Source organism: Anneissia japonica, unplaced genomic scaffold, assembly GCF_011630105.1.
Source record: "Anneissia japonica isolate Jap-2015-1 unplaced genomic scaffold, ASM1163010v1 scaffold401_len1656234_cov178, whole genome shotgun sequence".
Lineage (NCBI taxonomy): Eukaryota > Metazoa > Echinodermata > Crinoidea > Comatulida > Comatulidae > Anneissia > Anneissia japonica.
Window position 1 is genome coordinate 1,081,063 of NW_022745982.1, and position 17,680 is coordinate 1,098,742.

General features: G+C 35.9%; 1 protein-coding gene across 2 annotated transcripts; it reads left to right on the forward strand.

Moving 5' to 3' along the window:
* The first annotated feature begins 2,411 nt into the window (after positions 1–2,411).
* LOC117120153 (protein C15orf41 homolog) lies at positions 2,412–16,249 on the forward strand. 2 transcript variants are annotated; one of them, XM_033265176.1, is made up of 11 exons: positions 2,432–2,547; positions 3,188–3,309; positions 4,873–4,983; positions 5,336–5,396; positions 7,180–7,258; positions 8,339–8,418; positions 8,625–8,674; positions 10,347–10,414; positions 13,046–13,111; positions 14,294–14,399; positions 15,352–16,249. In XM_033265176.1, the coding sequence occupies exons 3-11, from the start codon at positions 4,931–4,933 to the stop codon at positions 15,500–15,502; spliced, it is 714 nt and encodes a 237-aa protein (XP_033121067.1). In that variant the 5' UTR covers positions 2,432–2,547; positions 3,188–3,309; positions 4,873–4,930; the 3' UTR covers positions 15,503–16,249. The 2 variants fall into 2 exon arrangements, with proteins under 2 accessions (XP_033121066.1, XP_033121067.1); XM_033265175.1 differs by lacking the exon at positions 3,188–3,309 and having other exon boundaries at positions 2,412–2,547; positions 15,352–16,247.
* The last annotated feature ends 1,431 nt before the right edge of the window (positions 16,250–17,680 follow it).

Genomic DNA, 17,680 nt, shown 5'->3' on the forward strand with positions numbered 1-17,680 from the left:
TGATTAAAGAACATATTTAATACATCGCACCGTCCAATTCGAAACCCCTCTAATTCGAGACCACTTTTTCGAAGAACCAAATAACACTTTTCAAACTATTAACACTATGCTAACTCTGTCTCTGTGGAGTCCGAACCCGAGACCACCTTAAATATTCAAGTCCCAATTGTGGTATTGAATTAGAGGGCGAACAGTATTATGATGTAGCTGGGCATTTAATTTATGGTGATAAATTAACTATAATAACAAAAAAGGTGAAAGATTAACATTGTTCGGTGTATATCATTTTATTTTCTTCAACTTCAAACAAATTACTGCTGATTTTCGTGTAATTTTTGTATTTTAAATGAATATTATGTACCCACTGTTGTCTTCTAATCGGATTAAAATCTGAATTTTGGCCGATATCGAAAAAAAAGTTTGGCCGAATTTGGCCGTGAGATGGCGTGTGTTTTCCCACGAAGCCTGTCGACTATTCTGGCAACCCTGGTATATGACTGTCTCTTATACACATCTCTTGAATTTTATAGGCGCTTCAGTGTTCTTTATGTAGAGCGCCATATAAATACTCGATGTTAGGGATCCGATGGCACCTCCAACTTCAAGCAAGTGAATTGCAGAGACTTCTTTGAAGTTACTCTGAAGATAGGTGCACATGAAAATCACGAAGAAGATGATTCTAATAGAGACATTGATTTGTTGTGTTAAGTAATGCATTTATAACATTCAGAGGCGAAGTTAGAAAAAAAAAATTAGATCAAAAGAAGTTATTAAAGTTTTCATGCTGTTGCTGAGTAACTGTACGATACATACTTGCCATACGACTAAAAACTACCTGACACACAGGCATAGGAGTATCATAGGGCCTGTCGCCGTGTCGCCCATTTCGAAAGCTCGTTATTGTCAAGCCGAGCGAGAGCTAGGCTAGGCTGGATGTTTTCAAAAACGTACACCCGTACTCAAACTCAAATTTTGGCGTACCCGTACCATATTTGGCTAACCAGTGTCAGAATGTTCAGTTACCGAATACTTATTTTTATTAATATTAGAGTTCAGACATGAATTTGAAACGAGAAAGATTATATCAAGGAGGTATAAAAATAACCTCCTTGACCTTGATTATATATAGAATAACCGTCGCATGTTGTTATGTAGAAATGATTTATTTATATGATTTATTTATTTATTTTTAACTCTGAGATCATGAAAGGCAAGCATTGCCATTGGGACTACCTGAGCTCAAATTTGCACAGAAAATTACTAGGAAAATAGAGGTGCACAGAATCATAATTGCTGCATAATTGCATTGGTTATTTAAGATTTGTTCAAAACATAATTTTCAGTAAAATCTGCGCTGGATCCGTCCTTATTTTCTGAAATGTGCAGATGGATTTCTAGGGCAAATTTTTGCGCAGCAGATATATTCCACGCGCCCAGGCCTCCTTAATATACAATCTGGAAAAATTATGTGTTCACATATAAGTGACCAGAAGAAATAAGAACAAGGTTATAATAACTGAACCCTAAATATAGGCCTAGATATTTATTTTTATTTTTCACCAAAGCTGTCAATAGACTAGGCCTTTACAGTGACACTGAACAGTGTTTGAAATAAGGAAAAACTTCAAGTTGCCCGGCTGACAACCTAGATGGAAACTTTAGTTGTCCGCAAATGTTTTTACTTGTCCGTATATTATCTGTTGCTTGCTTCATTTTTACCTTGCACTGTTTTTCCTCTTGAACTTGTTTTTTCCTTCAAACCCAGCCATTTCCTAAGATCGTTTGACATGACGAAAAGTTCGATGAAAAGTTCGAACGCCTTCCCACGCGCGCCTCCATTCGCCTTGATACGTGAGTCAGTGCCTTGTTGTGCGGAAATTTGATTGGCTAAATCTATGGCAGCCATCTTGGATGGTACACACACACAGTTCTGCGTATTTCGAACATCGAATACATTGCGGTTAGCGCTCTAGTATTCTTATTATATCTCTACGGGCCCGCCACAGTATAAGTAACACGTGAGAGGGCGCCTCAGTTCAAATCTCAGACCAAAACGCGAGAAAACATGTGATTCGGCGAATCCAAAATGGCCGCGCCCGTGCCAACAACCCAGTAAGGTTCGGGAGGCAAAAAACGATAACTTGAGCTGAGGTTTGGACCCAAAATTTTTTGGTTGTCCCACGGACAAGTTGCCCTATACTGTAGTTCTGGTTGTCCGTGGGACATTTTGGTTGGCTGGGACAAGCGGACAAGCCTTATTTCGAACACTGCTGAAGAATCTTTACACAAGAATGATGTCATTATAATGTCAGTAAATGAAACATGGTATGAATGGCCACTATTTTTTGAAGTGTAGACCTGCAGTAGTAGTAATAGTAGTATTAAGTTTCTGCCTAACCTTATGTTTGAATGTTATTTTTTTTTTTAATTACTCTTTTAGAGGGATGTAAACATGAAGCAAACTGAGTATATTGCCATTACTAAAGTGTTAAAACAGTGTAGGCCTGCAGAAGAAGTTATCCAAACAGCACTTAGTAGGTTCCCAAGGTAAGTTTTTTTTTTCAGTTCCTTTTTTCATTCTGTTTTTCAAAAAGATGTTTTCCCTATTACTGACCAGCATCTAGCTCTCCCTGAAGCTTCTCTTGGTATCCTACCATTACCAGTCATCCAGTCTGAGTCTGTTTATAAACTTCTAATGTTGCTTAAAATTCATAAACAATTGGCTGCGATGAACTCGGTATGTTTTAAAGGTTTGTGCCAGGCCTCTATCAATTCCTATCTGTCATATCTTTAATAAATCACTGACTACAGGTAAAGTTTGCTTTTGTTTGGAAACAATTGAACATTGTTCCTATTCACAAATCCGGTGCTAAGAAGTCTGTGACTAATTATAGACCAATCTCGCTGCTGCCTACCATCTCTAATGTGTTTGAAAAAATTATGTTTACTCATATTTGGTCTCCTGTCTCTCGTGCCATTTCCCCTTGTCAACATGGTTTCATTCCCGGTAGGTCATGTGAGACAAACCTAGCTTGTCTCCTGACTACTGTGTATGACTCCATTAATGACCAGGGGCAATGTAATATTATTTATACCAATTTTTCAAAAGCTTTTTAGTTCCCCACAATTTACCTATTTTGAAATTACGACAATATGGTTTTCATTTTAATCTTTTGTCTTGGTTTAGTTATTTTTTAGATGGCAGACAGCAGCGAGTTGTTATTGAAGGCAACACATCGGGGTGGCTTCCAGTCAACTCCAGTGTCCCTCAATGGCTCCATTTTAGGGCCTCTTGTCTTTAACCTGTATGTGAGTGACATTCCCTTTTTATTTAAAAACTCAAAATGTCTTATGTTTGCAGATGACTTGAAAAGTCTCCAAAAAGTTAAAATTTAGATGACACTGACAAGCTTCAGGGAGACCTAGACAAATTGTGTTCTTGGTCGCACTCATGGGGTATGGTGTTGAACCCTCAGAAATGCAATACCATGACCATCAATAAAAACAAAATTAATTATATTTATTTAGATGATATTAAAAATACTTGCAGTAATGATTATCACCTTTCCATCATTTCTCCTCTGTCCCGCAGATATCTTAAAGATTTTATTTTCCTATTTAAATGTATGCATTCAATTTGTGACTGATTTAGTTTCTTGTTTTGGCCTTTGTGTTCCTGTTCCCAATTTAAGAAATAACAATGTTTTTATTATTCCTTTTAGCAGAGTTAATGTTTTAAAAAAATGGGTTTATTAGTAAATAAGTATATCTTATAATACTGTAATTTAGTTCAGGCCTATCCCAATATTGATATTTTAAATTTTGACTTACCTACTTTTCGTTGTACTATCTTGAATGTGATTAGTCCTGTCTTGTGTACCATTCTGTAAGTGGCGGATTTGTGTCGGCTGTTGATTTGGTTAATGAATAAATAAATAAATAAGTGGCGGATTTGTGTCGGCTGTTGATTTGGTTAATGAATAAATAAATAAATAAAAAAATAAATAAATAAAATTGTATGTAACTCTAGAAATAATATTTGAACAATATCCTGTCCAGACTATCAAATTTTATTAGACAAAAAACTGTTATATGCACATATATAGTCATGATGTGCCTATATATGGTCATGATGTGCCTATATATGGTCATGATGTGATGTCATCATGACCATATTTAGGCAAGTCGCATGTTTTTGTCAAATGTAATTTGATAGTCTGGGGAGGTCTTCATATTACACGTTCACTGTATCTTAAGATTTTGTAACCACAGTGATTATAGAATCCAGTCAACCCGCCCCCTTGGAAAGTCGCCCATCACCATTTTGCCTGTTACAAATTTCCCCCTTACAAACTTGCCTCAGAGCTTACAAAGCTTCCCACCCCCCCTGTATCTTATACACATCTAGATGTGTATAAGAGACAGCTTTTAGAGGGGATGGAGTGGGGTAAGAAAAAGAGTACAGTACTGTTTGTACACTTGTTGAAAAATCTTTATCTCATTAACCGTTTCCAAGTTTTATGTCAAACCAATAGTGTCTTGCCTAAAGTCAGACCAAAGGATTTGAACCAGTGGTGGCTACAGAAATTTGCAGACAAGAGGTCCGACATGTCCGTTGGAGGGGTCTGAACCAAGGTCCGGGCCTCGGAGTAAAAATTTTTTGATCTAATGACCTCATCGTGGCTTCAGACGACAGGGGGTACCATACCTCCTGCCCCCTCCCCGGCACCACCATTGATTTGAACCTCTGACTTTGAGGTTGATAAACCTGAACCACAACGGGCATTAATATCTATCCTAATATAGATAAATGAATGAATTTTTGTTTTTTTCATCTCTCTACTCTATTTTGTTTTTCTCATTTTTTTTCAGTCTTACCTACAAGACTGCCGTGGCTATTTATTCGCAGATCATTCAAAGAAAAGTGCGGATGACGCTACACAAGCACCAGACGCCTGAGATGATCAAGTATTATTACGATGAGTAAGATTTATTTAAAATTCAGTTGAATCCTGGCGGCACCAGGATTTGCCCAATGATTCGTCCAATGTCCCCAATGGAGGGGGCGATATCCACGATGAGAGCAAAAATGAGCGTGTTTGGGTGAAAATGTGACTATACTATTAAGGGTCCCAAAGCCTTTAGTCAATTTTAGAGTCTATAAATATGTAAAAAATATGAAAATTGTTTTCCTTTCCAAAGAATTGTGCTAGCTCTCCCAACAGAAAAACCTTTTATTTTCTTCTTTTTGTTTTCCCTCTGGAGGTTGGCATTAAGCGTAGGCTAAATAAAATTGGTTACAGTAATTTCAAAAGGATTATTTTTTCTTTTTTAGATTTTTGGCAAAATCAAAAGAAGATCCATTTGGGCCTGTGATGCTTGATCTAGCATTCAAGGTGAGAAACTAATTCTGTATATAGCTTGGTTTATCTTAACTTACACTTATTGTTGAATTTGGAATTTTTTAATGTGCAATATTATTAGGTCTATGTTGAATTTATTTTTTTAATTACTGTTATATTTTTATATTAATGCAATTTAACATAATACAGTTTTTAATATATCTAATTGTAAAATAAAATATTTAAATTTTAAAAATAATTTGATTGCACTTGCCCAACTGTTAGGATTTGAATTTAGAATTTTTTTAGTACAGTTACAGTACATTTTTATACCTATGTAATCATAATACAGTTTTAACATATTTAATTGTAAAATAAATAATTGTAATTTTGAATTGACGGGTTTTTTGGGTCGGGTGTGAGAATTTGGGTTGGGTTCTTATTGGCTTATTTAATTAATTTGGGTGTGTGTGTGCAATTATTCGGTTTAACTTTTTTTTAATGTTTTTTTGGTTTATGGAAGTAGGAGTTGAAGAGGCACGCCCTTTGGTGATAATAGTTTCTTCCGCTTTTGCCTCTCTGCAGATCTCCCTTCCATTGTGTGTATTTTAATGTTTGTACTGCTGGAAGGAATAAGCTATAAAAGAAAAATATATATAAATGAATTTTATCATACTTTAAATCTGTTTTACATACACCTTTTTCATTTCTCCAAATATATTTATAATCTTTCTATTAAAAAGGTATTGAGCTATGACTATTAAATTTTGCCAAATATGATCTTAGACTCGCTTTGGCATTCCACAATTAATGCTCATTAATGTGCATTATATTTTTAATATCTTACTTACAGGTGGTCATAAGTGAGCCTGATGATGATGATTTTGTTGCGGCCTGCGAAATAAATTAAAAAGCCCCGTGTGTGCGGCCCGCCAACCATCTTTGGCTAGAAAAACTCCTTGTTGGCTGGCCGACACCGATCATCTTTAAAAAGTTATATTAGAACTGAGCATAAAGTGTTATAAAAGCAGTCCATGAAGGTTTTGGAAGCACACTGGAAACATCAGGGTGTAGGTGGTGCCCTCAGTGTTAAATAAAAAATCCACTTTGGCCCTCTGCCCTATTTTTTTGCCCACCCCTGATCTTGCTGTTCTACTTGGCATGCTGAACAATTTGTTTTAAATGATTGTACTTTAACCACTTTTTAGCATTTTAACAGTTTTTAAAAACAAATTTTAATAATTTTTTTTAAAATAAATTATTTTAATTGATTTGTACTTTGAACAACTTTTATAAAACCATTTGGACTTATTTCTAACAAATTGTTTTAATTGAGTAAAATTGTTTTGTCATTTGTTCAATTGTTGTACAGTACTGTACTTGATTCAATATGTTTGTAAATTTTGAATGCACCTCAGAAATTTATGTGCCACTGTTTTCAAAAGTGAAGATTCAGTACCAACGACCTCCTCCAATTAATGACCTTTTTTCTGTGGTCCCATTGTAACAAATGTCTTTTATTTTTATTATACTAATTAGAGACCAAAGCTAGTAAACACTATGGGAACTTTGTCCCAAAAGTGGAGGGAGACCTGTATTAATGTGTATTGTGGGGTATTTAGATTTGGTTTAATTTATTGGTGTGAAATACTCTACACCAAAGATTGTGTGAAATATGGTTAATTAATATTAATTAAAAAACACAGCCAGCAGATATTGAAGGCTACAGTAGATGGTCAAGAGATATTTTATACAATAGATGAAGTAGTGATGTGACTTTGGGAAAGCGTCATTTTAGCTAGTAAATTAATACTAGATTGTAATTTTCTTTTTCTAGGCTGACCTTCCACCAGCTCTCTTAGCAAGGATCGTCCTGGAACAGTATCTTGCAACGTCTTGCAGCGACCAAGAAAATGGTAACAACAGTCTTTTAAGAAAACTAGCCAGCTGAAATAGACAATTAGGCTGAGTTGCCAGGTTGTATATATGCTGATAAAACAGGCCACCATGCTCACAAACCTTGACAGTGGCACACAACAATAGCCAATAAAATAGAATCTATTATATTCTTTATGGTGATACACCATAGCTCTCAGCATAGATTTATTTATTTTTTTTTCGTGTGACAAAAAAATATTCTGACCGATCAGCAAGCGTAGTCTTTCTTTGCTTCGCATGCAGTTATTATAAAAGAATCTCTAATGAGATCCAACGGGCTGCCATTGATGCACGGTAGAGATTGCATCTTTAGATCTCCGATCTTGTTCACAAATTCACGGACTAGTGCTGTCTTAAGAATTTCGTAGGATGCGTTATGAATGACAAAATATTCTTTGTATCTACTGGAACCGAGCCACATAGCTTGTGTTCCACTATTTGCATTTACACCTGGGCTGTGTATATATATTGCCTTGGTTTCGCTCTGATCATTAGTGTTCGGTTGACTAGTCTGGGATCTACCTAAGCTGGTCGAACGTTTCATTTGGGTCTCTACCCTAGCTGCACTGATGAGGCTTGGAAGGCCAAAATGGATCCGTCTGCAGATATTGGGATTACTTCCCATGGATGCTTAGTTTATTTTGTCATTCTGATCAGATTTTCTCTACTGTTGCGTTTAAATTTTATATTGCATTGTTTTGCATTATGTGTCCGTTTGCTGTTTTTATAGGTTTTTCCTATTTAAGTATATGTATATATGTGTATATATATATATATATACTGTCTCTTATCCTGTCAGTTGTGGCTTTTGTGTAAATCTCTCCTAAGGCTCCAAAGAAAACTTTTTTTTTTCTAAGACAAAAAGGGTGTTCAACGAAAAACATGGAAACGGCTAATGAGCCGGGATTGTACAGGTCAGCGGCGGTTTACGCTGATTTTAGAAACGTTTTGGCCGCATGCTGTTAGCTAAAACAGTATACTGTATATATATATTTTTTTTATTCAGTGGTTATGTATCATTGTACTAACAAGGTTTCAAATTATTTGTTTTTCGATAGTTAGTAAGCTACAATTAAGTCAACTACTTAAAGAGACGCATCTCATACAAGATCCTGTCTTGTCATTTCAAGTGCAACAGGTAATGTTTGATACAGTATGTATGCATATATGATGTAATGTTGGTACTGCTATTTTAATGTTCGTCTTGGTTTTTGAATGTACAAAATTTGCCATAAACCATTAATTGATGAGATCAGTTTCTTTATCTGACCCAACGTTGAATTTTCCAACTAGATGTTTGTATTGCTGATCAGTAACAATATCTTTGAATGACTCTATCGGCAGGCTGTTCTGAATGATATGTCCTATGGTCCGATTGTTGAAAGCATCAAACAGTATCCTTTATAGTGTTTGTCGTAGGAGCAATGCTACACAATTCTACACAATAAAAATGTAGATATGATAAGCCAAACCAACCCCTCCTCATGGGTTAAACAGTAAAATTGAAATTATAAAATAGTAGAATTATTATATAAATCATACTTTTCTTTCTTATGTTACCTTTTCTTTTCTTTCCTTTCTCTCTTATGTTTTCTATATTTTTTCCTTTTCTTTTTTTATTTCCTTATTTCTTCCCTTTTCCTTTGTTATTCTACTATCTTTCCATTTCTTTTTCTTTCTTGTATTTCCAAATCATTTCTCTGCTCATCATTCTTTCATTTACCTTAAGTTTCCTTGTCTTCCCCTTGCATTACCTATAGTGCAATAAAATAGATTAAAAAAATTTTGACATTCCAACATTTTTTTTGTCATTATTACATGATTTGCGAGTAACTAGTTTGACTTGTCTTCGCCACAAATGTCGTTTGCTGTAGACGTTGACTCTCCTAAGAGCACCTTTTGCACAAACTTATATAGCCAATAAAATGCAGAAAATTATCCACGATTTTCAATACATTTAAAATCTGTGCAGCATCGAATTTGCATTTAATAGTGAGTGAGTTATATTGTATGTTCAGACACAATACTTTTCAAACTAGTGACTAGCTTTTTGGGTTTTCAATAGCGTGAGACCCTGGTGAGACCATAGCTTCTATGGGCTCTCAGAGGGGAAAAAGGGCCAAGAGGGAAGGCTCCTACTAATACAACTTCACTACTGAGCCTTGACAGTACGATCATGTAAAAAGGCTTCAAAAGCTAAGCAAATTAAGACAGTGTAATTCCTGGTTTTATTTTGCAAATGCCCTGTAGTCACCTCAACCCTTTCTTTCCCCCAGTCCCCCTAACTTCATGGGTGTATGCAAGGGGGGTCAGGAAGGTTGTACGACAACCCCCCCCCCCTCCAAAAAAAAATGTTCATAGGTCCACATTTTTTCCAAAGACATTTTCTTCTAGGGCCTTTTTACAATCATATAAATGAAAAAGCATTGATGAGGTACCATCAATGAGTCAAGACCTTGCCAATTGCGTGACATAATCTATCTCAATTCCAGCAATTCTGAAACTGAGCCTGCCAATTCGCTTAAAGCTGGTGGCGCTGTAATTAATTTTCCTGTTTCCCATCAGCAACTGATACAGTTGTTGCCGGGGCAACACATGTACTGTTAAAGTTTGATATTTCTGTTTGCGCATGCCGCATTTGCTAGACCTACATGTGGTGAACAGCAACGCAGGCCCGGATGTCGCAATTTAAAAAAAAAAAATTGACATTTTAATCACATCTTGCTGTTATTTCATTGTGAAAAGTTCCAAAAAATTATGATTACAACCCACCTAGAAAAAATGCTGGATACACCCCTGGACTTCTCCTTATGCAACTGTCATATCCTTGGACATTTTATTGAACGTCCAAGTTAATAACTTATTGTGTGATTACATCCTCTCTATAAAGCAATTCTTAGGGATCAAACTCCCCAAAGTTTTCCATGTGTAAATGTTTTAAATTATAGAATCAGTGCAGTCGCATGAAATTGTAAGGAGGTATTTATAAATATAAGTAAAATATACCCATTTTATATGATTATTGGAAACACTTCGGGGTGAGTAATTCCTTAATTGATTACCTAGCTCTATTGGTAGTGAATATGAATTCAAATTGGAAAATCTGTTGAAAAGCAGTAACATTTCCTTCATCCGTAAGTATTTCAAAACTCAATAATCGCTAAGTGCAAATAGTTAGCTTGTTTTTTAATTTGAAAAACTCACAGAGTTAACTAATTTGAAATGCCTAGATATATCGTACACCCCACTTTACTTTTTACAACCTGCGGGAGTCTCCTGCAAATTGAGAATAGTTTGCCCAAGTTGTCAATTTCATATTAGTAGTAGTGGAATTTATATGTGTATGTTTGAATTCTGTTTGGAACAATTTTTGAATCGAAGTCTGTTACAATACAATGCCGTCATCTGAATCTGCCCGTTCGTCTTTACCGAAGATGCTGTTGACAATCAAACTTCTCATTGGTCCCAAGTTGGAAAAAGTCATTTCCGGGAGAACTGTGAGGTTGGGGGGAGGGCAATAAAAGGAATTTCATATATGGATTTAGACCACATCAGCTCGCCATGGTTGGAGCTGAGGTGGGATGTCCAGAAATAGCCCTAATAAAAATTTGAATATAATTTCATTCCTACTCTGTTTTTTCATAACTTTGAAATATTTAAGGGGCCTGGGCCAGCTTCCCCCTCCCTTGAACACTGGTCTGTTTATTAAGCTTTTTTAACACATTTGATATGATTTTTCAGCACATAGTGATACCCATTGGCACTGACTTCTGTGAGAAAATGAATAATAAAGCAGTGAAAACATGCAAAATTATGAATTTGCGGAGATGGGATAATTTCCGGGATATTTTTGCTTGCTTGCGATTTCCAGATTTCCGGGAGACTCCCGTGAGTTCCGGCAGACTCCCGCGACTTCCGGGAGACTTGGTACCCCTGACTTCTTTCTGTCCTTTGCTATTCCAGCCTTGTCACTCAAATAATCAGTGGCATTGCTTTTTGGATGTTGTGTGCACAAGAGAAATTTTGACTCAGAATATGTTGCTTTAATTGCTTTAGTCAAAGCCTTTTCGTTGTCGGTACCAATAATTGGCAAACAAGATTGGGTTGTATTTAGACTGGAATACCGCTGCGAGAAAAATGTCATAAATGTAGAAGTTTTCATGAAGGAATATGGGTCCGGCAGAAATAGTGTTTGCGTGTGTCCCTCCTTATCTTTGCCAAATTCTTAAAAAAACCAATAGTTACGTGAACTTTGCACAATGTCTTATCAAGTCCAAGAACAGTCCTTTCACTGAAGGGTCCTCCACAACAAAATCTTTGAATGTCTGTCATTTGTTCATTAGTAAACAAACTTATTGTTGGTATTTTTGATTCAATTAGATGTTCCCATAATGTTTTTATAATATTCTTTTGGTTGAACATGTATCGTTTCTTATTTAATATTGTCCATTGTCCGAATGTATTTCGATTTTAGAATCTTTGCATTACTGTGCACAGCCCGCCCTTGAATTCTCTATGTGTTCGTAAACTGCAATCTGTGGTAGATCTGTTCCGCATTGACACACATCTATGAAACTCGACTTTGTGTGTTTACAGTATGCACGGTGGATTTCCAATACATTGTGATTGAAGCGAACAACCAAAGACGTTCATACCCAACTTGCGCTAGTACAATATTTGACCCGTACACACTGCCTTTCAAGGATATTTCTTTGTACTTATTTGATGGCGTTTTAATGAGAAGTTTTATTGCTTGCTCCACATTGATGACTTTTATTTCTTCATCGGTGTACATTTTCGTCATTCTCGATTGTGTAAAATTGTCCTTCGTTTTAGCTGGTGTGCAGTTAGTAGGTGTCTTTTCCCCATCTCGTAGGAGTTTGATTAATTATTCTCTCTGCAGAAATTATCCTTTGAGAGGCATCCTGGCCACCCGTCACAGTGATGATAGATAATTTTGCGTTCGATGTGTTAGTAGATGACCAGTCGATATCTAAAGACTAATTTAATAAAAATACAAGATAGTAAGTAATATCAATTATAATAATTATAAAAACAATGAGATTGATGATGATCATTATATGATAGATGACAAACTGCTTAAATTTGACTGAGTAACGAGACCTGTAAATGTTAGAAAATCAGTTGCATTGACGTTGTGTCATTAGACGACAACAGCAATAAAATAATTAAGTACATAAGACAAAATAAATGCTGTGTACCTGGAGTAACAGCATTGATGCGCTGGGCATGCTTAAGTCAACATCACTGTGAATTGAATTATGGTGCTTCTTCTTGGATAAATATTCAGCCAGAGATGACTCACTTGACTGAATGGGCAGTGGTATGTGGTGGTATTCGGTGTTATGCTTTGGTGTACGGAAGTGTGCACCTTTCAGTGAGACTGGTGTTCCTCTATTAATACCATCTGTCGTTAGAGGACAACAGAAATAAAAAAACTCATCGAATACATAAGACAAAAGAAATGCTGCATACCTGGAGTAACAGCATTGATGTGCCGGGCATGTTTGAGTCAACATCACTGTGAATTGAATTATGTTGCTGCTTCTTGGACGAAGATTCATCTAGAGATGAGACACTTTTAACCGAGTATTTGTGGTGGAATGTGTAGTATTCGGTGGTATGTGGACGTATGCGGCGGTATTTAGTTGTATGCGGTGGTGGTTGCCTTTTAGTGAGACTGGTGTTCTGTTACTAATATCTTCAATTAACAATTGCAGTGTATTTTTATTATGTTTCTGTAGGTGAGGACGAAATGCGAAGTAAGGGCTATGACAAGACACCAGACATAAAACTTCAAATCCCAATTGGTACATTCACTTTCATTTTTCTTTTTACATAACGTATAATGGGCCATGTAAAGTGGGTGGGTGGAGGGGGGGGGGCTAGCTCACAAAATATGGTGATATTATGTGAATTTTATTTACATGAGGGTGATTTTGATTTTTTTGCTTTGAATATTTTCGATGGATGAAATGGGGGAATGCGTGCCCGCGCACCACTAGATAGGCCAATGGTCCTACGACACAAACAGAATGCTTACCAATGAAAATATTGCACAAGAAAATTCAAGAAAGTACAAAATTAAGAGAGTGAAGTACAATATTAAAAAAAACCAACCAGATGACCTTTTTACATAGATTAGAATTTAAATATTTACAAAAAATTAATAAAGCGATTTACATATGCATTGTAGTATAAGATTTTCAATTTGCAAATGAATTATTAAAATACAAAATCAATAAGACCTTTATTAGAATATGCATGTCCTGTGTGGCATGGTTATCTTATTGATAAAAAGTCTTGTGCCGTTGAAAGGATTCAGAAGCGTGCTCTTAGAATAATTTTGGGACCTGATCGTAGATATGTTGAGGCGTGTGAGATCGTTGGTCTTCCATCACTGTCGACGAGGAGGGAGCATTTGTTGTTGTCTTTTGGTAAGAAACTTCTTGCCTCTGATTTATTTCGTAATACTGTATGCTCCCTCCTTGTCACCAACTTGGTGTAGACCTGCGATCCCTCCCTTTACTTGAGATTCCTTTTGGCAAATCCGAGCGATTTAAAAGGTTACCTGTTGTTACAATTGCGAAAATTTTAAATAATATGTTGTAAAGTGGTTGTTGTTTTTACTTTGTCGTAGTGCTTTTTATGCTTTCAGTAGGCCTCTGCATCTTTACATGTGAGACTACGGTTTTAGCCCTTGGCTGCTTGTAGGTCATTCATTGTCATTTATTGAATAAAGTATACCTGAATATATAAGAACACTATTTATAGCAAGACTGATGAAAAATTGCAAAGGAACATATGTATTTTTAAATCTAGTGGTTTGGGAATACATACATAATGATTCGTAAGCTCTGTTCAGATTTAATATCAAATTTTCTTTCCCATATATAGTCATGATGTGTCTATATATGGTCATCATATATAGTCCCGATTTGATGTCATCATGACCATATCTTTTAGGCATGTCACATGTTTGGTTTTTTTAGCTGTTGATGGGTATGTCATCAACTGGATTGAGAGCAAAGCCTCATTTGGGGATGAGGTCAGCCAAGCCGGCTATCTTAAAGACCAGTTCTGGAGTTACGTGAACAGGTAAGCAGTGGTGCTCAGTCTAACTGCCAATATCAAGCTATTATCAATGAATGTTACACACACCCTACAGTATGTTGATGTAATACAGTGGACCACCTTTGGGACCTGAAAATTTGGGGTGGTTTCGGGGTTGGTCTCCAATTCGAGGGCTGGATTTGTGTTAAAACGTTATTTGGGTCTTTGGAAAAGAAGAGGATTGGATTGGAGGGTGAACTATAGTTACACACATACCTAGTGCATCCAACTCTTAACATGCTTGTAGATTTAAATGTGACTACACCTTAGATCTTGTAAACACTGTTAAACTCCCAAGTGGTGTAAAGTGAATATCCAGTCAAATAATAGTGAGTAAATAATGTTGATATTTTTAGGATTACTGTAGTAATAGTATATCTAAAGTAAGCTAAATGAGTGTCATAAATGAAATTCATTATTATAATCTCATTTTCACAGACTCGGAACATGTATAAAATGCATGATCATATCTTACAACTGAAGGCCAGCTCAGTGAAGCAGTTTGAAATTGTTTCTGGGTCAGGTCAGTTCGTCGTAAGAATGCATGGGAAGGGTTTGCGTCTTAGAGCATTAAACATTTTTAATATTGTCACGATGATCGAGAACTTTAGTTGTATTTGTATGTGAAATCATCAACAACATAAAGGAGACATTTTCATATTTAAAGTCCAGCCTATCAAATTTTATTTTACAAAAACATGTGACATATCAAAATGTGATCGTAATAACAACATATTTTATCAGGACCATACATAGGCACATCATGAATATATACTGTATGGGCATACATTCGTTTTTGATAGTGTGGACATAAATAAGAACAATGTTGAAAGAGCCAAATAAAAATCAAATGTACCTTTGGTGATACAGTATTTCCAGGGCACATTCACAAATAGAACAAATTTAAAATTACATTACGTTTTTATTTTCCCCTCAGGTTTGGATCTGGGCTGGTAATCTACTGGTTCGGATACGTTGAGGATCTGGACATTCACAGAGATCGTGGAATTGCTCTTGCCCAAGATTTTCCAAAAAAGTTTGTTAGCTTCCAACCATCGTCAGTTGAAAGCATGATGCATAGTAGCTGATTTATTCCTAGGAAGGGAGAAAACAGTTTTGTGCGTGTCCCTATGAAAGAGGGTACATTGAATTGAATGAGAAAACTTTGTGGCCTTGAAGGATCATTGAACCGTCAAATTGATCCAATCTACAAACTTGGCCCCCGGCCTGTTAAAATACAGTTGAGAACTCATAGGTTTAACTGTTGAGAGTATGACATATAGGTCTACAGACGTGGTATTTTCCTTGGAAGGGGGTAAACAGTGAGACTATAATGTATACATACTGATTTTTTCCCAGGAAGGGGGTAAGCTTGTGAGACCATATGTATAAATATTGATGTGTTCCCAGGAAGGTGGTAAGCTTTTAAGAGTATGATGTAGGCCTATGCACAATGGTGTCTTCCTAAGAAGTGGATAAGCTTTCGAGAGTGATGTATATTAACTGTTAGTAAGTTTTTGAGTGTATGATGTATACATACTTGATGTGTTTCTGGGAAGAGGGTAAACTGTGAGTGTATATTTTATGCATACTGTGACTTTTCAGGAAGAATAAGGTGTAAACTAGCTTAAGGAAATTGTGAAATGGGAGGGGATACTAACATGATACACAGTACCGTACCTGATGCATTTCTTTCCTGTCTATATTTACCCTCCTCATGACAGATGTTTTTACTATTAGTCCGGCAGCTTAGCAGATGGATGTGGACGTTCCGGACAAAAGCACCAATTTTTTTTTACATGCTCCTTATGGTCATAGCATTCAATTTTTGGTAGGAACCACCTCATCCGAGGTCATTATGGCGGCCATCTTGGATTTCAAAATGGCCGCCTAATAAAACCTATGTTTATCTATGTCTCCGCTTCTAAACCACTTGGAATTATAATTCTAATGTCTGAAACTATTTATGGTCAAGGAAAACCATCATACCATTTTTGACCTGGTCAGATTGACACAAATAGGTCATTTAAGGTCAAATATTGTATGGTATCTTAAAAATTACATAATTGTCATATTTAACATTAGAACCATACCCTGACTCTCAGAATTCAAAATCTTTACTATGAACTACAATATTTCATTCGAGGTCATTCTGGTGGCCATCTTGAATTTCAAAATTGCAGCCACGCAAAACCTATATTTATCAATATATCGGTTTTTAAACCACTTTAATGAGAATTATGATATCTAAAATTATATTTCATGGTCAAGGATTTCAACACTTGTGACATGGTCGGATGGTCATTAAGATCATAAAAGGTCATTTATATACATGGTCTTTAATGGCAGATATAAATATCTTTTCACGTAGGATACTTACAGAAACAACATAATTTAAATAAAAAATATTAAAAAGGCAAATTATACGCCATGCTTAAAATATTGGAACCACGCTTCAAAAAAATATTAATGCAAATGCAATGACATGTATAGGCATAGCCTGGGTGCAGTCTGTCTCTTATACACATCTAGATGTGTATAAGAGACAGTTACCGGTCAGATTTTTAAAGGTATGAGAGTGCAATTTCCGGGCACCAAGGTTCATATTCACAAAATGTTCACACCTCAGCACCGACTACAGCATTTTGCTCTATAATGATGACAGTATGCTAATTAAATAAAACATGTGTTATATATACACAGGTTACAGTATGCTTATTCCTCAATGAATAAATAAAGTGCAAGATACACGAACATAATTACCGTATAATGCAATATGAATAACAAACAATGTGCGCCTACATTGTACGAGTTGACGGATATTGTGAAATACATATAAAAAATGTGGCCTAAATTAAACATGTGTTATGAATACACAGGGTACAATATGCTATGCATTATTTAGTAAACCAATTAAATGGCTTTCGAATTAAGCAAGGTGTATACGTTAGATTTTTAAATAACAGACTGCTGGTATATTATTTAGTGTTACTAGCTTTTGGATTATTAATGGCAGGAGGACCATGTATGGTATTCCCATCATATGGAAAGATCTACCAGGTGATAAATACGCCATAGAGCATTAGGAATCAGGGGAATCAACTTCGGGTGGGGGTCAATATTAGAATAGGCTACTGTACGTTTCTACAGGGGTTCAACTCAGGCCCTACAACGGCTCCAGTCAGGGTGGTATGGCACATGCCAAGGGAAATCAGAAATTTTTATTAGATATACTTATTAATCAATTAAACTGATTGATTTTCACT